Raw genomic sequence first — 23,646 nt, forward strand, 5'->3', positions numbered from 1 at the left:
AGGATGCTGGTGCTAGTGGGTGGTCTGGGTGTTGGCCTGTCATTACAACTTATAAATGTAGTTTGAAACCAAAAGTGATGCAAATTTGACCTAATTTTTTGTATTTTTTTTTTTGTTAGTTTCATTTCTCTTGTGCAAAACTCTATGAAAAATAAAATGAGGAATAGTATTTGATACTTTTGTTGGAGTTGAAACACAATAACAAATTCATACATACAGATATTTTATATATTTGTTTTTGCTTCCAGCCTTTTTTTGTTGTTGTCATTTATTGCAGTTGTTGTGGGTACATATTTTTAAACATTTTTTTTTTTAAATTTCATTCGGACAGAAAATAGTTTGTTGTTAAAAAAGAAACAAATTTTTTATACAAAATGTATGCTACATTTTTTATTTAATAGAATTTAAGCAGGACTAAAGCAGGAGTAGTTTTGATTTTTCCGGTTGGCCAGGGTCAGTGGAGTGATTAAGAGCATTTGTGTTGTTACTTATACGATATGAGTTTTTTTTGTTAGAATTTAGATTTGACACTTATCATTTAACCAATTAAACCATAAATACTGCCATTATACATAGATCCTTTATTAACCTCAGTTTCCTTAATACTTTCGGTATTTGTAGACTCTGTGCTAGATATCACTTCTTCACATATGAAACCAAATTCTTTAGCGTCACAATTAACAATATTCCAAGGAAAATTCTTCTTGTGTTTCATAATGTAAACGCACTGTTTTTGGGCAGCAAATTTATCTATTCCGTCCGAGACCCAATTGGTAAAGGTGAATTCTTGCTCATTAGCAGCCCAATGAAAGAAAACTTTATCGTAAAACACATTGCCACCAATCCACATGTTTTTGGTTTTTTCTAAAAGAAATTATGATTCAAAATTAAAAAATACTTTTAAACTCTAATCTCTGCAAATCTAGCAACATACCATTAACACTCCTTAACACTTTCATTAAAACCTGATTCTTCTCCTGACTCTCAATAGTAATAAGTTGGGCATCATAACGAGCACATTCATTCCAGGCCTGATACCAGTTGTACTTTAAATAAAATATTAGGATTAGCAGAAATATTTTAACAATACAAGCTTCTATTTACCTTTTCCTCCATGTCAATTAGAAATCTCTTTCCATCACTGGATTCATGCCATGTCGGTTCCATTACAAACATTTCTATTTGTATTAGAAATATCACCGAAAATCTTATCCATATTTGAAGGCTCTTCATTATTGTAAATGCTGTTGATAACTACTGGTATTTTCGTATTCACATTATCATTTTATATACGCAAGCAATTTTTGTGTAGAAATCTCGCATTGTCAACAGTTTAATTTAATTCATTTGATAATTTGTTCGCCTATAATTGTTTAAATTGAATTTTTGTATGCGCTAGTGGGTGGAATATGATCGGTTGGGGTACAAGCGTAAGGTACCCTACATAAATTAAGACATCACATTAAAACAACAAGTGGATTGAGAAACTAAATAAATAAACTTACTAGAGCAACTTTTCTAGAACAAAACTTGCTGGAGCAACTTTTCTAGAACAAAATTTGCTGAAGCTACTTTTCTAGAACGAAACTTACTGGAGCAACTTTTCTAGAACAAAACTTGCTGGAGCACATTTTCTATAAGAAAACTTAGTGGAGCAACTTCTTAATAAGAAAACTTATTGGAGAAACTTATCTAGAACAAAATTTGTTGGAGCCACTTTTCTAGAAAAAAACTTGCTGGAGCAACTTTTCTAGAACAAAACTTGCTGGAGCAATTTTTCTGTAAAAAAATTATTTGGAGCAACTTTTCTAGAACAAAACTTGCTGAAACAACTTTTCTAAAACGAAACTTAATGGAGAAACTTTTCTAGAATAAAACTTACTGTAGCAACTTTTCTAGAATAAAACTTATTGAAGCAACTTTTCTAGAGCAAAACTTACTGGTGCAGCTTTTCTAGAACAAAACTTGTTGAAACAACTTTTCTAAAACGAAACTTAATGGAGAAACTTTTCCAGAATAAAACTTACTGGAGCAACTTTTCTAGAACAAAACTTGCTGAAACAACTTTTCTAAAACGAAACTTAATGGAGCAACTTTTCTAGAATAAAACTTACTTGAGCAATTTTTCTATAACAAAATTTTCTGGAGCAACTTTTCCAGAACAAAACTTACTGGAGAAACTTTTCTAGAATAAAACTTACTGAAGCAACTTTTCTAGAACAAAACTTACTGCAGAAACTTTTCTAGAATAAAACATATTGAAGAAACTTTTCTACAACAAAACTTACTGGAGCAACTTTTCTAGAATAAAACTTATTGAAGCAACTTTTCTAGAACAAAATTTGCTGGAGCAACTTTTCTATAACAAAATTAGCTAGAGCAACTTTTCCAGAACAAAACTTAATGAAGAAACTTTTCTAGAATATAACTTAGTGGAGCAACTTTTCTAAACCGAAACTTGCTGAAACAACTTTTCTAAAACGAAACATAATGGAGAAACTTTTCTAGAATAAAACTTACTGGAGCAAATTTTCTAGAACAAAATTTGCTGAAGCTACTTTTCTAGAACGAAACTTACTGAAGCAACTTTTCTAGAACAAAACTTGCTGGAGCAACTTTTCTAGAACAAAACTTGCTGAAACAACTTTTCTAAAACGAAACTTAATGGAGAAACTTTTCTAGAATAAAACTTACTGGAGCAACTTTTCTAGAACAAAATTTGCTGAAGCTACTTTTCTAGAACGAAACTTACTGAAGCAACTTTTCTAGAACAAAACTTGCTGGAGCAACTTTTCTAAAACGAAACTTGCTGAAACAACTTTTCTAAAACGAAACATAATGGAGAAACTTTTCTAGAATAAAACTTACTGGAGCAACTTTTCTAGAACAAAATTTGCTGAAGCTACTTTTCTAGAACGAAACTTACTGAAGCAACTTTTCTAAAACGAAACTTAATGGAGAAACTTTTCTAGAATAAAACTTACTGGAGCAACTTTTCTAGAATAAAACTTATTGAAGCAACTTTTCTAGAGCAAAACTTACTGGAGCAACTTTTCTAGAACAAAACTTGCTGAAACAACTTTTCTAAACCGAAACTTAATGGAGAAACTTTTCTAGAATAAAACGTACTAGAGCAACTTTTCTAGAATAAAACGTACTAGAGCAACTTTTCTAGAATAAAACTTACTGGAGCAACTTTTCTAGAACAAAACTTGCTGGAGCAATTTTTCTATAACAAAATTTGCTGGAGCAACTTTTCTAGAACAAAACTTGCTGGAGCAACTTTTCTAGCACAAAACATTCTAGACAAAACTTAATGGAGCAACTTTTCTATAACAAAAGTTACTGGAGCAACTTTTCTAGAACAAAACTTGTTAGTAAACTTACTCGAATAACTTTTCTATAAGAAAACATATTTGAGCAACTTTTTTATAAGAAAACTTACGGAGCAACTTTTTGATAAAAAAAATCATTGGTACAACATTTCTAGTAGAAAATTTGACTGTTTTAAGCTAGTTTTAATATAGAAAAGTTGTTTGCTATAAGAAAACTTTCTTGAGCAATTTTTCTATAAGAAAACTTGCTGTAGCTACTTTTCTATTAGGAAATTTACTGGAGCATCTTTTTGATCAAACAAAATTGTTGGTACAACTTTTCTAGTATAAAATTTTTCTGTGACAAGTTAGTTTTCGTATAGAAAATTTGCTTGCTAAATTTCACAAATAATTTTTTTTATAGAAAAGTTGCTTGCTATATTATCTATGGAAAAGTTGCTTGCTACGATTCTCAATATTGTTTTCTTATGGAATAATTGTTTGCTTTAGGAAACCACTTTGAGTTCCTTAAAATTTGCCTTTGCTTTAATGTTCCAAGAAATTCGTATAGCTTTTGTTATGATTAAAAGCTGTTATCCATAATTCCAAGAATTGAAGGCACTAAATATTTAAGTGAATAAATTACAAATATAAATTAATTTTCAAATGCACTATATAAAATTTGTTAGGCATTCAGTGTCAACAGTTCAACGTTAAATATTCAGCAATGAACATCTCAAAAACTATATGGAAAGTGCTTATAATTTGTGCACAAACAATACTTGTAGTTTGTGCCGCACCGTCGGTTTATCAAACAGATACGGGCAAACAGTATCTAATAGATCCAAGTGAAGAGGTAAATTAGTAAAAAAGTAATACAGATAATAATACTTATTATTGATTTTAAACAAATTCTAGTACAACTGGTATCAGGCGAGTTATGCTTGTTTGCTACATGACTCGCAACTTGTTATCCTGGATAGCCAGGAGAAAAATCATCATTTGGAAACTATATTGGAAAATAATCTTTGTGAGTACAGCTCAAAAATTTTATGACAAAAAAAATACTTTTTATATCATATTAAATTTGTTTCAGCTGAATTTAAGAATTTATGGATTGGTGGCCATATAAGCCATAAAGATAATGCGAAAGTCCGGAGAGAATCAGTTTATTGGCAAGCTGATAAACCAGCAATAAAAAACTCAACTAAAGATCAATGTGTTTATATATCCAACAACTCCCTAACGCCTTATAAATGGATGGTTGATTCTTGTGATATGAAAAAAGGTTTCATATGTGAGGAATCAAAACTTACAATAAATCAATCAAGCAACTATTCATTGGTATCAACAGATTGGAAGAAAATTGGAAATTACACTCTTGCTTGGAAAGATCTTATTAGAAAAGCTGTAAGAAATACGAAAATTAATATTGCTAGAAGTCTGTTTAGTATAGAAAACATCATTGCCAAATTTAGAGGCAATAAAGATAAAGAGGAATAAGTAAATTATAAGGTTTGGAGTTTTCTTTTCATTCTATTTGTACAATAATAAGAATGAAAATAATAATAATATCAATTGGTTTTACTTGTTCTTAAGAATATTGGTGTATTATAAAACGAATTTTAAAGAAATGTGGATGCAAGTTTCTACTATAAATGAGTTGAGAAATAATATGAATTTGGCAGAAATGAATTCGAAAATCTATCATTAGATGTCCACATTGTCTATATTAATGACTTGGTAATCCAGATATTGAACAGAAATATGTAAAAAATCGAGGTAGAAGTGTTTTTTTGCATATATCTCAGCCATTTGGGGGCCTGGCCGACGTTGTACCCAAATAAATATGGAGCGCTAACGACGAGTTAAAAATATTCTAGGTTACTGTTCCAAGCTCGTGATTTTACCTAACATTTAGAGTGACAACAAGTTACATAATTACATAAACGTGGCTAGATAATTTAACATGTTCGTGTCCTAAGCAAATGGTCAATTGACCCTTTTGGTTAGCAATGATACTGTCCGATAGCTGGTCCAAAGTATTCAACGCATTGGTAACATAGATACAGTTACCTTACTAGCTACATAACTTATTACTTGATTAGCTACATAACTTTCGGATGATGATGTAATTTTGACAAATAATTTTCACGAGTTTTTCTAAATTCGTCCTTGACCAAAGGCACATCTAAGTTTCTGTGGATATTCTCATTTTTTATGTACCATGTACCATTACTTAAATGTTCAGCGAAAACTATGGCTTTATCGTTTGCATTTCGTGCCCAGGTACCATCAGATTTTCTTATCGGACTTTGACCCTCTACCGGTGGCTTAATGTTCTTAGCTCCCTTCAAAAGTGAGAAGTCTGAGAGCTAAGTACTGGTTAAACTGTCGATATAGTTTCGATTTCTGCGATCCTCTTCCTAATGAAGGCTCTTTCTAGTTTCTTACTTGCAATGGACAGCCTCTGTTGTGTTGCAAATCTCTTCTACATCTTCTCTTTTCGAGGAGGAGTCTATTAATTTCAGCATTAGAAATGTACATTTCAGGCTTAGGGGGAATTTTACACTTAGAGTGATCCAAGGCCGAAAAGATAAGTGATTTGAAGTATCTGATACAATTATTAATATCTTCCTCATACTATATATTATATTCAGTGTGGATATGGCTGAGATGTATTTTTTATATTTCAACCAATCGGTATTGAATAATGAGATCGTGGATATTGGCCGTAATAGTTTAGTATAACGGGAGAATGATCAGAAGACAGTTTCTATTTAAATTCTTTGATATGACAAAATCTATTAGATCAAGGATTTTTCTAGTATCAGAATGCCAATAAGTGGGCTGACCACGTGATCTAAAATCTAAGCAATTTTTTCGATCAACTAGAGTCCTGTACAGCTGCCTGCCTGCTTAGCGTTGTAGTCGCCACAAGCCAGGAAACGATCTTCTAGTTTATTAATATTAAAATTCTTTTAAAATTTCATTAGTCACGGAAAATCGTGGAGGACAATATATTGAGCTTAGAGTTAAATCTCCAACTCCGCATTCTAAGCAAATGGATGTTGCTTGCAAATAGTCTTTGGAGAATTTTTCTAGGATATAATGTTTTATCCTATTTATAATTAAAATGAAAGAGATGAAAACCTGAAATTATAACTATTTGTTAGGTGAGTCTCCGAGATTAACAATACATCTATATTGTTTCTGTGCTGGTTCAAGCCATTTGCTTTCCAAAATCAAATTTTTAAAAGACTCATTTTCATTTGTTAATAGTATTTGTTTCTGGGCTCTCAAAAGCTCCGCATGGATTTCATGAAATTAGACATGTCTTGCTTAAGTGACGTTATGTTATTTGAAAGAGTATTTAATAAATTTTGGGGAACACTAGATTATCAAACTTTAAAATACTAACTTAGGAGACTGTTCCAGACTGAACTAGAAGCTCTTTATTATTATACCCTGCACCACCACATTGGGCAGGGTATAATGCGTTTGTGCATATGTTTGTAAAACCCAAAAATATTAGTCTAACACCCACCTTAAAGTATACCGATAGAATCACTTTCTGAGTCGATTAAATGATGCATCGTTTAATCGATGTTCGTCTGGCTGACTGTCCATGTAAACGTTGTGCGCAAAGTACAGTTCGAAATTTTGAAGATATTGCGATAAAATTTGGTACATATAATATCTTCGGCCCAAGGACCAAGGTTATTGAAACTGGATGAAATCGGTCGATAATTTCACCTAGCCCCCATACAAATGTCCTCCCGAAATTGGACTTTATCAGTCATAATTGTTTAATTTATATATGTATCTCCACAAATTTCCCTCCAAATAAGTTTTATATATACGAAATTCATATCACCTAATTTTGTTATAATCGGTCTATAATTAGTCATAGCTTCCATATAGATCCGCTTCCGAAATTCACTTTAACGTGCATAAATCTCTTGAAAATGTTGGTATACGCACAAAATTCACCACAAATAACTTTCATATGGACATAAATCACGTGACCTAATTTCATTGTGATCGGTCCATAATTAGTCATAGCTATTGTATAAGGCCCACTTGCGAAAATCACTTTAACGTGCATAAATCTTTTAAAAATGTTGGTATAAACATAAAATTCACCAAAAATAACTTTCATATGGACATAAATCACACGACAAATATTGGTATACGCACAAAATTCACCACAAATAACTTTCATATGGACATAAATCACATGACCTAATTTCATGATGATCGGTCATAGCCCCCATATAAGGCCTACTTCCGAAAATCACTCACGAATATAAATTATTGATATTTTAAAAGAAAAATGTTTTTGCTCATTTACTTAGTGTAGGGTATTATATGATCGGGCTTGACCGACCATACTTTCTTACTTGTTTTTATTTGGAGTCGGAACTCCAGAAATTGGCGGCAAGGAACTGCAGTTTAGATTTACTTGTTCAACTATTTCACCTCTTAGCCGCTTTTTTCTATCTCTTAATCTTTTCAACAATGCTTTGTAAATTGGGGATCCGCAATAGTTAGCAGAATGATCGCCTCCACAGTTTCCGGATTTTCTAATGAGACCTTTCTTTATAATATCACAGTCAATTGAAGAATGCAACTGGACTTCTATCAAATGACCCAACATAAGTATATAAATTTAAGTCAGCCAAGTGATCACACATTAGTGACTATTACTGTCTATAAGGGATACATTGACACACATGTTTAACCACTGTAATGATTCATTTATGGTCCGGTGGACGTTTCTGTGAAAATTCATATATATATTTTTGTGGTTGACTCACCATGAACCATAGTGTATTAAAATTTGGCCAACTCAAGCAATTGATGAGCCACTCTAATGTCCAGTTTCTTCTTTTTCAAATGCAAATAACACTATACAACAAAATCAAATTTTTTTCAAAATTACAAGATCCGATCAATAAATTTTGATAGAGGAGAAAGACTTCCTATCCAAATTCTTAATAAATGCGAAATTAACCCTAAGCTCTCTTATGTTGTGTCTTATTTCTGACTTTCTGGTTGAATTTTCCGTTTTGGTGTATTCAGGGACTTATAGTAAAATTTCAAGGATAATATTTTTACGGAACATTTTAATCCCTTAAATCTCTGTTGTAATGGTGTTTTTTGTTCATTTTTAAAAGAAGGACAAAAAAGACCCATGCCTTGAGGATTTAGAGGGTTAACATATTCTACAAAAATGTTTTCCGTAACATTTTGCATAAATTTTCTGCATACATTTTATACTTAAAATGTTTTTTTTAAATAAAATTCTTAATAAATGCGAAATTAACCCCCGGCTGTCTTTTGTTATGTCTTATTTCTGACTTTCTGGTTGAATTTTCCGTTTTGGTGTAACTTTAACCCCCCCCCTCAAATAAAATTCAGATGTAAACTTTCAAAACGCCGATACACGTGTCTTTTTTTTGTCTCCTATATCAAAATTTATTGGTCGGACCTCGTAATTTTTTTGGTGTTGTATAGTGTAATTGGAAGCAAACTTATACTTAGTTTAAGACCAAAAAAAAATCACTGGTGGCATCATCTCTTTTAAACAATAAATATTTAGGTAGCAAACATTATCATTAATTAATAATATTTGAAATTTAATTAACACTTAATGTAGGGCAAATATAACAATTGCTTGTTGCATTTATTGTGTGGAATTTAAATGATAAAAGTACACACTTCTACACTCTTTACAAACATTGTAGAAAAAACAATTTTCTCTTAAGTTTCGTTAAGTTTTTTATAGCATCATCTGTGGAAATTTAAGTGAGAAAAGAGAAAACAGGAAATTAATTTAAAAAGAAAATATTTCAAATGTTTGGAAGCACTGTGCGTTTACATACATTTACACACTTGCTGGTTTCATACAAAGCGGAAGTAAACATTAGTTTTTGTTGTGAGGAAATTTTGTTGATGGTTTTTGTTGTTTTGTAGAAAAATATTCCGGTTGGTTGGTGTTTGTGGTGGTGGCGAGTGTGTGTGTTTTAAATAGAGAGCAAGGGAAATTTTTGTTTGAGTTTTTATTTTGTGTATAAAAGAGAGAGTGTTTTGTTATCATTAGAAGTTGTAGTGATAGTTTAGTTTTTCTTGAATTATTCAATTTTTTAAAGATTTTGTTAATTTTTTTTTTGTTAATCACTGGTTGGAAGAGAGTTTTTGTATTGTTTTGATTTGAGAATTGTTGTTTGATTTGTTTTCTTGTTTAGCAAAGGGATTTTTTTTTGTGTTTGTGGGTGTAAGAGAAAACTACAGCTATTCTCTTTTATTATTATTGAATCTCTTGTTTGTTTTGTGTATAAAAAAAGGGGAGCATAAGTGTTTTCGTTAAATTTACTTGTACTCGTCGTTTCACTAGTTGGTTGGTTGTTGTTGTTGCTGTTGTTAGTCTGCTTTATTAAAAATACAAAAACAACACTATTATTATTATTAACATCATTATCATCACAAATTATATACAACAAACAGCAGCAAAATGTGTGTGTACCCAACCACGATTGTTGTATGTGGAGTGTGTTAATGATGATGATGTTGTTGTATTTTGGGGTATTTCTGTGTATGTATTTGAGTGGATGTATTTGTATTACAGAGCAGTAGAGTAGAGCTGTGTTGTGTTGTGTTGTATTTGTGACGACACCAACCAAATGAAATCCAATTTGAATTGAAAACTTCAGTTATAGTTGGAGCGTATAGCCAAACGGTACGTTTAAAAAGCGACGCTTGTCAATTTTTTTTGTTAACCCTATAACGTTTCTTCTTCTTCGTGTTACCACTAAATGTTGTTGTGGTTGTTGTTTTTATTATTTTGTACAACAACAAAATAATTACGGACGGGTTTAATTTCCAATATTTTTGTTATTTTTTTTGTTTAATTTTCATTTATTTGTTTGTTTAATGCAACAACCAAAATAAGTGTTGAAAACGAACGGGCGTGTAAAACGCGTTTTAGCAAAAATAAAAAAAAAATATTGAAAAAATTATAAAATTTATCAAAAATTGTAATCAAAGTAAAATATATAAGAAAAATAATCCAAAAATAATAATAAATAAAGAAATACCTAGCTATCTTACTAGTGTTTTGTCGTGTCTTAAAGCTTAAAGTAAAATAAATCGTGATTTCCTCGTTTTTTTCCTTCCTTTTACTGCTTCTACACATTACGACGACCGACCACTTTTCATTCCGTGTTGTTTGTTCGCTTCCAATACTGTCCTGTGTCAAGCAGCAGCAGCAATTCGTTGTAAAAATTCGTGTTGTTTTTGTTTTTCGTTTTACGTTTCTTTTAACTTGATTCTTTTTTGTGTCTGTTATTTTTTCCTGCATCTCAATTTTGTAATTATTCCAATCACTCAGTTCGTGAAAAAATAAGTGTTTATAAGCTAAAATACAAAAAAAAATATATAAAAATAAAAGTTATTTAACAAAATCTTAAAACATATTGTAAGTGTAACCACTAAAAATATAAATTAAAAAAAAATTTATAAAAAAAATAATTTTATTAAAATTTAAAATAAAAGTGAAATTTGTTTATAGTTTAAGTAAATATTAATATAAATATTCCTAAGTGCTATTTGTTTAAACCACTTAAATTATGTTAAAACTCAAATCCCTAGAAAAAAACTTTCAATTTTTGTTTTCCTCATCAGGTTTTTTAATCATTATTGTGTTGTTGTCTATATATAATTACAATAATAATAACATTGAATTTGATTTCTGACCTCTTCTCTTCTCCCTTCCCTCTGCTCTTTAAATATGGTTACGGTTTTGAAAATTGAATATCTCTTTATGTTGTTTTTGTTTTTGCTGCTGCTTCTTTACTGTAAATTGGTTTTTTTTGTATTGTTGTCTATTCCATCTTCACTTTCTTAATTGTTTAAATGATCAGGCCAAAGCAGCAGCAGCAGAATAATAGACCAAACTGTAAAGAACAACCTTAAGTACGGCTTAACATGTTTAAGACCCTTTTAAATTATTTTGTTTGATCAGACCTAACTTAGTATATAAAGAAAACTAGTTTTGACAGCAAATAATCTTTCAAATTCTTTTTGTAGCTGCTGTCATTTAAGTGCTAATTATGAAACTTACAGCAACCGGTTAACCTGTTAACCGGTGATTTATTACAAAATTGTAATTTGTGTTTAAAACTGAAAATAGCTTTAATATTAATTTAGTATTGAAAGCAAAAGTTATTTGGCTTTAAAATGGTTACTAGATTCTTTTAAACAGACGAATTTTAGAGTGCAAAGCGGCTAAGTCCGGTTTTTGTTAAATTTAAATTGTCAATGCAAAACGATTAAATAAGAAAAATTTCAACATTCACAGAGAAATTTTTAATTATTCTTGGTTTTTCTTGTTATAAAAAAATTAATATTGAGAAAATACAAATTGAAATCGAGAAATCCATTTTAATGTTGAGATATAACAAATTGATATTCAGAATAGCAAATTAATATTGAGAAAAATCAAATTGAAATTGTTAAATCGAAATAAATATTAGGATAACACAAATTGAAATTGAGAAAATAAAAATTTGTATGACAATTTTTAAATATTTTTATCTTATGAAAAAATACATACTACGAGTATGATATTTAAACCGAATAGAAATTTACTATTTCTCAATATAAATTTAGGTTTTCTCAACATCAATTTGCATTTTCTGAATTTCAATTTTCATTTTCTAAATATTAATTTTGATTGCTGAATTTCAATTGGATTTTTCTCAATACTAACCCTCTAACCCGCAAGAGTGCCTCACGGCATGCATTACAAAACACCAATTATCTCAAAAAGTAATTATAATTTTTTTTTTTTTAATTTAACTGTGACTTTAGTTACAGATTTGTTAACATTTCCCTCGAAGGTCGAAATGCATTCTGACTTTTAGTTTTTGTTCTAACAGCTGTTTTGTGAGCAATGTCATAATTTTAGCTCGTGAAATTTTGTATGTCCCTTCATTTTTTTTTTAAATCAAAGTTTTACTGACTTTTAGTCGCCCGACCCATTCGAAATATTTTTTATTAGTTCTTTTTCATTAGGTTTTCAATAAAATCGTATCATATTTATTGTTTTTTTTACACATAAACCGGCAACAATGCTCTGAGGCACTCTTCACCTTTTTGCACCTGGTTCCTAAACTTAATTTGCAAATTAGTTTCTGATGGCTGTTCTGAGTTTATTGGGTAATTATGACCCTAAAAAAAACTTTTCGACAACGTTTTTTAAGTTTTTAAAGATTGCGGGTTAAAATGTTGTAGTTAAATTCAATTAAATGTTGCAAATTTGTCATCTCAGTGAAATCGAAAATGAAATGAAGCAATTTAAAATTGTTTAAACTTAAATTCATTTTAAAAACTTGTTTCTATTTTAACCAAATGAATTACATATCGGCAGCTTACAGTGTAAAGGCTCTAGAGTTAAGGTACTTTAAAAAATGTTTATATCAAAAAACCTCAGAACTGAAATTTCCTGTGGCCGAAACGGACTACACAAAGAACGAGTATTAACAATTTTTTTAAGTGAAGATTTTCTAGTGTTCTTGATTTTGTTCTTTTCGTATTATCATGTGATGTTATGCAAAAGTGTTAAGTTTAATTATTCAACAAAACCCGTTATCTTCAATCCAATTTTACAAATTTATCAACCGGAACCACAGCTTCGATTTCGTTCATTCAATTTAGGATTAATGCACTAAAATCTTAATTCATAATTTAAAAACCAGTCAAGCGCTGTCACCTGACTTCTTTGTGCACTAAAGCCGGATTTCTCTGATTTGATTCACCATAATAGGGAGCAGTATAAGGTTTTATCTTTTTCATTAAAGGATGAATTTATCTTTACAAAACAGTAATCGCCCAATAACTCAATTTTGGATTTTTTGTTGCTTGACTGGTTTTTGAAATAAACAATTAAATTATTGATTTAAGTCATAATAAAATTCATAAAAAATATAAATACATTTAAATATATCTCAATAAAATTTAATAAGTGATTAAACTATTTTGAAACTATTTATTCAATTTATTTCAATTAATTTTATAAATTATTAAAAACATGATAAAATGAATAAAGACAAAATATTTTCTTTTAATTTGTTTTAGGTTTGAATTAACCAAAAGTTAACCATTCAAATATTAAATGAATTTTATTATGACTTAATTCAATAATTGAATTGTTAAAGGAAACTTGAATGTTTCAATATGGAACTAGTTCTATGAATTCTCAAAGAAATGAATTCAATACGTTTGAAGAACCTTTACTAAAGAGTTAAGCCTATGAATTAATTCGTAATGAATTATTTATTATTGAATTAAAAATTAATTATTTCGAACCTTTGAACTTCTTCAACATTATAATGATAAAATTTTGCTTAATTCAAAACTAATCCAAATTGAATGAAAATGTTTTTTCCTCCAATCAATTTGTTTTGCTTTTAATCATTTACTAAATAAATTGAAGTAAACTGACCAAAGGTTAATTGTAATAGATTTGAATTAAAGAAAAATATAATCACTAAATATTGTAAGGGATTTGAATTAAAGAAATTAGCCTGAGGTAATAAAGAATTAAGCCTATGAATTAGCTTGTACTGAATTCTTTAAGGGAATGGTTGAGAGGTACAATTTAATTTGATTTTGAACTAGTTCTTCCATACCTTTGAATGGTTAAATTTTTGTTAATTGAAATCTAATACAAATTGAATTAAAATATGTATACATTCTTTAAATTTTTTTTATTTATTTCGATTCATTTAGTAAATTATTAAATTTATTAAATAAACGAATTGAAATTAAGATTTAAACTGAAGCAAAATTTAATCATTCATTAAATTTTAAGCTATTTTGTAATTGAATTGAAAAATACTTGAATGATTTAATAATGAATTAGTTCTATAAAGATAGAATTTTCAAAGGAATGAATTCAATACAATTGAAGTGCTAAAAAGTTAAGTCTATGAATTAAAACTTAATGAATAATTTAATGGAAAATATAAAATTTGGGTTTGAAATTTGAATTAAGAATTAATTCGTTTGAATCTTTGTCTCGAACTGAGTTATTAAATATAATTAGGGTAACAGAAGTCGGTAGTTGTGTTTTGTTAAACTGGTAGTTTTGCAAAAGTGCTATTGGAATGAGAGCATTTCACAATTACCTGCATTGAATTTTTTTTAAGTCTTCTTTACCTTTGCGGGATCTTAGTTTCATGAGTTGGAATATATTGAATGCAACCATAATTAAACAAGTTATAGAATTGAAAAAATACTCACAAACATATTTAAGCACAAAAAGTCAGAATTCAAAAATCTTTAATGAAAATTTTACATTTTTATTGAAATGTTCGACAAACAAACTTAAGGTGGCATTATTAAAACATTACATTTTCTACTAATCGGCATGTGATGATCCTATAAACGGCAGATTATTTCTAACCACGGTCAAAAACGTGACATTTGTGTGCCCTTGAAGTGAACAAACTAAGTTAATATTTTAAATTCTTTAATGAAAATTTTATTGAAATATTCAATAAATTTTAAAACAAACTTACCATTGCATAAGACAATCATGATTGTGCCTTAAGGGTTCTTGTGTCAGATTATAATAATTTGTTTGCAAAAATTCATTATTAAAATTTAATAGTTCACATAGTTTTTAAATGCTGCGAATTTGCCAGCTTATATTTTTTATAAATCAGTCAAATTACGGTCAAGAACGCGACATTCGTGTGCCTTGGAAGTGAAGAAAAATAAATCATAAAGAAATCTAATTTTGTTTTCATTTTCCCATTTTTAGAAAGTACTGCTATATTGAGTGCGATAAATAGATTTAATTGCGTTAATGTTTACAATATATTAGCAATAACAATTAGATCAAGAACGCTACAAAAACTAAAACGATACGAATACGAATTCATCTAGATAAACGAAAAGAACCAGGGAATTGTAAAATAATTTTTGAAAGCCAATTTTTTTAAACTAATAGTGTTAAGTTCAATTATTTATATTTATAACACTACATATTTTGAAGTATCTTTGGTTTAAGTAATTTAGTATTAATATGTTGTGCAACAAAAATTGTATCGTATTAATGTTTACAACATATTGGCAATAAGCATAGGACATCTCTTAGAAAAACACAAAAAATCTGCGAATTGTAACATAATTTTTAAAAGTGACTTTTTTTTTTTAAACTAAAATAAAATAATTAGGCTTTCTGTCTATAGTTTTCCAATTGAAGTATTTACATACGATTTTCTTTACAACCTTTAGTATGATTTAGAATGCCACATTTATAACGCGACATATTTTTAATTCACTTTTGTAATAAGGATGACTTTGAATAGTTTCAACTCTAAATTGTATTAACTGGCAAAAGCTTCGTATTTAATATTTATTGGTTTGAAATAATTTATTTAGTGCTTAACCCTAACTATTTCAGTTAGGCCTGTGTTAATTTACTTTCTGCCTTCTTTATTGCTTTTCAAAATATCTAAATGCTGGTATAAAGCTCAAACTTCTGTTCTTGCTATTAGCATTGCCTATTTCAATAAAGCTTCACGGCGCGCCGCGGCTTCTTCTCAATTGCTTTATGGAATATTTTTTATTTTGGTGGATAAATTTAAGTGCTGGTATAAAGTTCAATTTTGTTATCTGTTCAAGTTATAAAAAAAAATGATAGCAAACGCTACACATTTTGAAATTGAAAATAAAGTGATTACTGTGATTATTTTAGACAGTAACTTTTTTTAGTTAAAGCCGCTCAATTTTGTTATAAATTTTTAATTTTTGAAAACTTGATTATAACGAATGTGAATACTGATAAAAAACGATGAATTTTTAATTCAAGAACGTGACATGGGAACATGAAAAAATCAAAAATTTATCGTTAATCAAGCTACGTTGATTTTTTATTGAAATTTTTTATTTTTTCGATTAGAACGATTTCGTATTGAATACTGCTAAAAAAAAACGATGATTTTTGATTTAATAACGTGATATTGAACATGAAGGATCAAACATTTGCCTTTAATTGAACTTTGTTCCTCCTTTGTTAACTTTTTTATTGCAATTTTCTGTCACTCGATCAGAACGATTGCGACATACTAATAACAAATGATGATTTTTGAGTATTAGAACGCGACATTGGTACACGAACCAAATCTAATAAAACGTTGGCCGTTAATCGAGCTTTGTTCGGCCTCTTTTCATTTATTTATTAACATTTTTTGATACTTCAGCATAGATAGACCAAGAAGTACTGATAACAAACTATGATTTCTACATACAAGAACGCGACATTAGAACATGAACAAATTCGGGCATTGTTTGGTCTCTTTTAATAGTTTTGTATTAATTTGTTGTTGATGGAAAGATTTCAGAAGATTTGATCAATAAGTACGAAAGAGAACGTGTCTAAGAGCAAGAAAAACCACATATATTCAGTTTTCAGGACAATTTTTTATTATAACAAGTACGAATAGATGCAAATACAAATTATACAAATTTAGAACATTTTTGGAGTATAATTTTAGAAAAATCATTGGTTTAAAATGCAACTTTCCGTGAAATTCAATAAATCGATTATATTCACTGGTTTAATTGTCTTTAATTTAATAGCTTTAGCACTTAATAGGTTTGTACCTCTTCTAAACTTAGGAATTTGACTAAACTAAATAATTTATTGCAAACCAAATGGTAACTACAAAATGACACTCCTTTTTATAACCATAACAAAATTATTGTTATGAAAACTGTTAATAATCGTTACCTAAATTATAAACATTTAAATAATTATTTAAGTAATAATCTTACTTTAAAAACATATCTATTTATTACAAAATAAATTTTCCAGTAGCCGGCTTTCAAAACGATTTAAATATCCATATTTTTTTTTGCAACCTACAAATCATGATAAATGCATTAAATTGTGCTAAAAAGTTTCTAGACTGTATGACGCAAATAACCATTAAAAATCAAATTAAGATAACTATGAGTTTGTGTGTTAATATTCATATGTGTAGTTAGGATTTTGATGACAGTAATTAGTTTTATATGGTGGCTGGTTAATTGACACATAAAATTTATTTGCTTTATTTGTATATGGTGGGGAATAAAGCTAAAGCTAAATATGATTTGTAAACTAACAAGACTTGATAAATAAATAAACATACACTTTTACCAATTGAAAATATTATTTTCAAAGATTTTTTATTTTAATTTAAAATAAATTTAGAATTTTTAGTTTTGAATTTGACTTGAAATTTTTAATAAAATTTTTTCTTAAACACTTTAGCTGCTGCTTTTTTATTTTTAATATAAATATTAATTTATTCTTACCATTAATTTGTCTAATGACTAACTCATAAACTCAACACTGTTATCATCAAAATAAACAAAAATAATTGGCCTACCTTTAGGGGTGGTTAACTTGCTAAACGAAGTGTATATTTATTTGATGTTAAAAAACACACCGCCCCTGCTAGTATGTTAATCATGTTTATGATTATTTTGATAACATAAGAAATTTATTGTTATACTAGATATTCTATAAATGTCTTCCGCTTTTTTTATATTTTGTGTTTATGGTTTTACCAATTTATATTAATTTAATAAGGGTCCTATAAAATGATAAGCTACTGCAGTTAATACACATACTTTTAGGCGGATTTTTATTGTGGCCTTAATGGTTATTAAAAAACTAGGAATATGTTGAAGAATTAATAGAAAAAGTTGTTGATTTTGTTTTATAGTTTCTCATGTAAAAAATAATTGATTAAATATAAATTTCGAAAAAAAATTTATTCAATTGTAATAATTACAAACTTAAACACATAGCAGAATGTCAAGCATTTTAGAGGCCAGCTAAAATCCCCTTATCAGCATTATACTGTGCTGTGCATTTGTGCCACTATAAACATAATCTAATTCACATGTTGAGAGAAGTAGAATATAGAACTTTGTAATGAAGCTTCTTTAATCATAAATATATTTTTTACATTTATAGAGTTACATTAGAAAGTGTTGATGATGTTCCTGTAATTAAAAATATTTTTTTTATTTTAAAAATTTTACTCTGAATTAATGAAGAATTATATTGGATTTGTATATTAAAGTTTTGTAAAATTACTTTAAAAGGAAAAACTTACAAGTGCATATGATTGTTTTGAATCGTCTTTTTGATTTTCAGTATAAAAATTAATGAAAATTAACATATGGGCATTATCATAGTCCAGAACGTGACAAAACATAAAGAAATCTATTCAGTTTTTATTTTCTAGTTTCCATTTTTGTGTAGCATTATGTGTAAAGCAAAATGTAGTTTTTGTCGTTTTGTTATTTCCAATAAATTAGCAATTAACCATGAAAACAAGAACGCGACAAAAAATAAAACTCGTTTTCAACTAGATATATTTAGGAAACTTTAAATATTAACTTAAACAATTTTACATATTTCGTAAAAAGCATAGAATTTGCCGGTAGTCAACATACATTTTCCAATATTCGTCATGATATTTTAAACGGCAGAACATTTTTTGACCTTTAGCTTTAACAATAAGTTTTGGAATTATTCGAGCTTCTCGCAAATTAATGGATATCTGATTAATTATTGAATGTCTCTATCATTGCCTTTTTTTAGTATGAGCCATATGAAAAGGAGTGCAAAAAGATTTGAAAATAACTTAATTATTAGCTTAAATTCATTCTCATATGGACATTTCCTGAGTCACGAACGCGACATTTGAATTTAGAACGCCTTTGAAGTAAAGTTTCGAAAGAATAATTTAAATTTTCTTTAGTAACTAAAACGTGTTGAACTCATTCCTCTAATAATTCATTCTTTATAGAATTAATTACTTATTGAGTCCTAAAATTTGTCATTAATTCAAATCCCTTAAATTGGCTTTAAATCATTTTGTAAATCATTAAAAACAAAAAAAATATTGAACGAAAAAAAGGTTGAATTAATTCAGTTTGGAACCCATTCAACAATAAATGAATTCTATTCCAAATAAGGCCGTGAAATTAAGCTAAATTATTTGTTTATGGAATAAATTCTTTACATTTTAATTTAAAAAAATGGAATCAAGAACGCGACAAAAAGTAAAATGCAAAAATTTGATTATTGGAACATAGCGTTTTAAAGGATTTTTTTTTTAAATAAAATAATGTGGCTTTCTTTTGCTAATTATCGTGATAAATATTTGCATTATTTATGTTTACAACTTTTGATATTGTTTAGCATGCGACTTTTAAAACGCGACATTTTTTCCTGTCATTACCAGGGAAATACTTGCATTTGATTTTTTCAAAATCTTTAGTAAGATTTATAAATGACGTATATAACGTGACATATTTCCAGTCACGTAGTTTATAGGGATTAGTTTAAATTTCCATAAAAGCTCCGTAGTTAGTATATATAGCTTCGATATAAATACTTTTATATAGTGCTTTGATAACTAATGCTTGCGGTAATACATTTTATGCCTTCTTTGCTAGTTTCCACAGTATTTATTGATATGTATAAGGCTTTAAAGTTTGATTAAAATTGTCATAAATATTCGTTCTGTTGCTTATCTTATTTTCGGTCTTATAAATGGCCTTTCCCTTTTTTCATTTATCATGTTGTTATTTATCTGATTTTTGCATATTTGTATTAAGTTTCGATGTGTCTACTTAACTACTTTATTGAAATATTCGTTACACTTTTGAGGATTTATTTTAAGTTGTCTGAATTACACCATTTTGTTTTTTGATTTTTCTATCGGTTTACCTTTTATCCATCTTAATATGCATTTGAAAATAATATAAATACATAAATACATTTAAAAAAATAAAATACACTTACGATACACACTTTGAAAAACAAAATAAAATGTTTAGAGTGATTATAGTAACTCAGTTTTAGTTAGATCCACTAAATTTTGATTCGAATTCCAATTGTCAGACCCTTGATTAGAAAGATAGCGGAGTACCTATAACTAAAGCCTATATAGAACCCAACGATATTGGAATATAAAAAAAATCAACTAAAAACATTACCTTTAATCCTGTTATTTTCGGCCTCTTTTTATTTTGTTATTTAAATTGGCAGCTTCTTGATTGGAATTATAGCGGATTACTGATTGTTAGGTACAAGAACGTGACATTGGAACATGAACAAAATCTTATAAAATAATCAAATAAAAACTTTACCTTTAATTCCGTTTTTTTTCGGCCTTTTTATACCCTACACCACCATAGTGGGGAGGGTATTATGCGATTGTGCAGATGTTTGTAAAGCCCAAAAATATTAGTCTTAAAGTATACCGATCGACTTAGAATCATTTCTGAGTCGATTAAACGATGTCCGTCGGTCCGTCTGGTCGGCTGGCTGGCTGTCCATGTAAACCTTGTGCGCAGAGTACAGGTCGCAATTTTGAAGATATTTCGATCAAATTTGGTACATATTATATTTTCGCCCCAAGGACCAAGCCTATTGAAACTGGCTGAAATCGGTCCATTATTTCAACTAGCCCCCAAATGTCCTTCCGAAATTGAACTTTATCGGTCATAAATGTTTAATTTATAAATATATCTCCACAAATTGCACTCCAAATAAGTTTTATATATACAAAATTCATGTCACCAAATTTTGTTATGATCGGTACATCATTAGTCGTAGCTCCCATATAGACCCGCTTCCGAAAATCACTTTAACGTGCATAAATCGCTTAAAAATGTTGGTATACTCACAAAATTCAACATAGTAAACTTTCATATAGTTCGGTCCATAATTGGTGATCGGTCCATAATTGGTCATAGCCCCCATATAAGGCCCACTTCCGAAAATCACTCAAAAATATAAATTATTGAAATTTTAAAAGAAAAATATTTCTGCTCTTTTAGTTAGTGTAGGGTATTATATGGTCGGGCTTGACGGACCATACTTTCTTACTTGTTTTATATTGTTTTTAAAATTTGCGGCCTGTATAGCGGAGTACTGATAACAAGGTACAAGAACGTGACATTGGAACATGAACGAAATCTAATAAAAGCTTTAACATTAATCAAGCTTTGTTACACTTTTTGTCTGACACTTGATTAAAATACACGGGGAGTATTGATAAAAACATTTACCATTAAACATGCTTTGTTCGGTATCTTTTTAATTTTTTTAATAAAAATATCTCACAGTTGATTTGATGATTGGAAAAAACGATTGTGGAGTGCTTAAAACAATTTATGTTTTTTAGGTCCTGTGACCTCTATTAATTTTTTTAGAAAAATTGTCCGTCTCTTGATTGGAACAATCTCGTAGTACTGAAGATGGTATCAAAATTAAGTTTTCTTATCAAATGTAGACATAATCATTTGTTTATAAACATCATTTGAATACATAGCAACATTTCCTCTTAAATCTTCAGCTTAGAACCTCTATTAAATACATTTCCATTGCTTACAATGCAGGATTAATGGTAATCTATTGATTTGATTTTGTTCATGATTTAATGTCGCGTTCATGTTCTAAACCATTGTTAGTTATAAGTACTGTGATATTGTTCTAAACAATAGGATAAAAGTTTTATTAAAAAAATTAAAAGAGGTAGAACAAAGCTAGACAAATGAGAATTTGTTATGCCCCAGTGTCGCGTACTTGTACTTAAAAATCATGGTTTGTTATCAGTACTATACAAATGACAAAAATAAAAGAGGCCGAACAAAACTAGATTAATGGTAAATTTTTCATTTGATTTTGTTTTTGATCCAATGTCGTGTTCTAGTACATAAAACATAATTTCTTATTAGTTCGCTACCTTAATTTTAATTAAATGGCAGAAAATTTTAATAAAAAATTAAAAGAGCCAGAGCAGAGCTCAATTAATGGTACATTTTTTATTTTATATAGCAATATTTCTCTCTTAAATCATCTGCTCAAAACCTTTAATCTAACAATTTATTTGCAACTAAAATCCCATTCATTGCTCACATTATAATTAAGCTCAATTTCTGCATGTTTTTGCATTAGAGCTTACCAGCAACGTGCTAAAAATCTATAATGAAATTTCAGCACAATCTTATAATAAACTTTCGAAAATAATTCCTCGTTCGTCTTCCGACTTCCTGCAAAAGAACTTTCTCTCCAAATCCAAGACAGCACATTGATGGCCACACATGTGTCTCTCTTAAAAGAAACCGAGGCGTGCAAAACAAATTTCCTACAAACATTTTAATTACGTATAAATCCGCAAAATATCAAAATTAGCTAAAAGAAAGACACTATTGGGAGGTATAGGGCAGGCAGGCAGCAGACTGTTGCTGTGAATATTTTTTGTTATTTTCTGTATGAAAGTGATAATAAATTCTGATAATATTAGCAGGCGAAAATGGTCAATGGTGATGTAAACAAATCTAAAGATTATAAACAACATTTTTCTTATTAAGTAGTAGTGCTTTTAAGTACAATATATATAAATGACTTGGAAATACTGGGAAGTTATAATAAACCAGAGCTTTAAATGACGAACTGATAATAAATAAATTGAAAATGAAAAAAAAAAAAAATGAAACAAATTTGCTCGTAAATTAATTTAAATAAAAGATTGAAATCTGATATTCATAGAAAGAAGAGAGAACAACAATTATACACAGTAAATGGCATAGAAAATGTGGTTGGAAAAAAATACTTACTAATAATAAAAAAGACCATGACAAGTTAATGAAAATATAAAACACAATTGTTGTGGGTTCAACAAAATTATTTAAACATGAAAGCCAGACACGACCTTCATAATTGACAGCTCTGCAGACAAAAGCAGGGCAGGCCAGACTTGCAAAGAATGAGATGAAAGTTCTACAAGAAAATTTGAAATTTTAAGCATAAACTTTTCATTTAATTTGTTTAAAGTCTTTATAAGAATTTCCTTTTAAGTTGGTTTTAAAAACTTGCCCCCTTATTCCTATTAAGCTAAGCCAGCTCTGCTGCCCACACACATTGTATTCTTATTATATTTTTATTCGTTTCTAAAACATCTTCAATTGTGCGATAAGTAGCATTTTTTTTTTGTTCATTTCATTCATTATTTATAATGGTGTTTTTATTGTTTTTATTTTCTGATTTTGTCTTTCTAATAAAAATTAAAAAAATACTGCTAATTAAATATGTAAACAAAAAAATATGATAAAAATCCAGTCAGCAAAATTTCTACAAAAAATTTTTATGAATATTTCTTTCATATCAAAATTTTCTAAGAAATTTAAAACAAAATTTAATTGTACTTTAATATAAATTAATTTTTTTGTTTATATTTTAATAATA

The 23,646-nt window shown here is 28.7% G+C and overlaps 2 protein-coding genes across 3 annotated transcripts in view; one reads left to right on the forward strand and one right to left on the reverse strand.

The window, feature by feature from the left end:
• Positions 1-206: 206 nt before the first annotated feature.
• Positions 207-1,245, reverse strand: LOC135958217 (lectin subunit alpha-like). Its single transcript, XM_065509099.1, has 3 exons — positions 1,105-1,245; positions 935-1,046; positions 207-864 (listed from the first exon to the last, which is right to left on the reverse strand). Exons 1-3 carry the CDS (start codon positions 1,231-1,233, stop codon positions 539-541), a joined length of 567 nt encoding a protein of 188 aa, XP_065365171.1. The 5' UTR covers positions 1,234-1,245; the 3' UTR covers positions 207-538.
• Positions 1,246-10,018: 8,773 nt separating this feature from the next.
• Fur2 (furin-like protease 2) overlaps positions 10,019-23,646 on the forward strand; it is a 496,857-nt gene continuing 483,229 nt past the window's right edge. For both annotated transcript variants that reach the window (XM_065510151.1, XM_065510152.1), the window contains exon 1: positions 10,019-10,794. The gene's annotated coding sequence lies outside the window, so the exon portion shown is untranslated. The remainder of the gene's footprint in view (positions 10,795-23,646) is intronic.

The sequence above is a fragment of the Calliphora vicina genome, chromosome 4 (assembly GCF_958450345.1).
Source record: "Calliphora vicina chromosome 4, idCalVici1.1, whole genome shotgun sequence".
In the NCBI taxonomy this organism is placed as follows: domain Eukaryota; kingdom Metazoa; phylum Arthropoda; class Insecta; order Diptera; family Calliphoridae; genus Calliphora; species Calliphora vicina.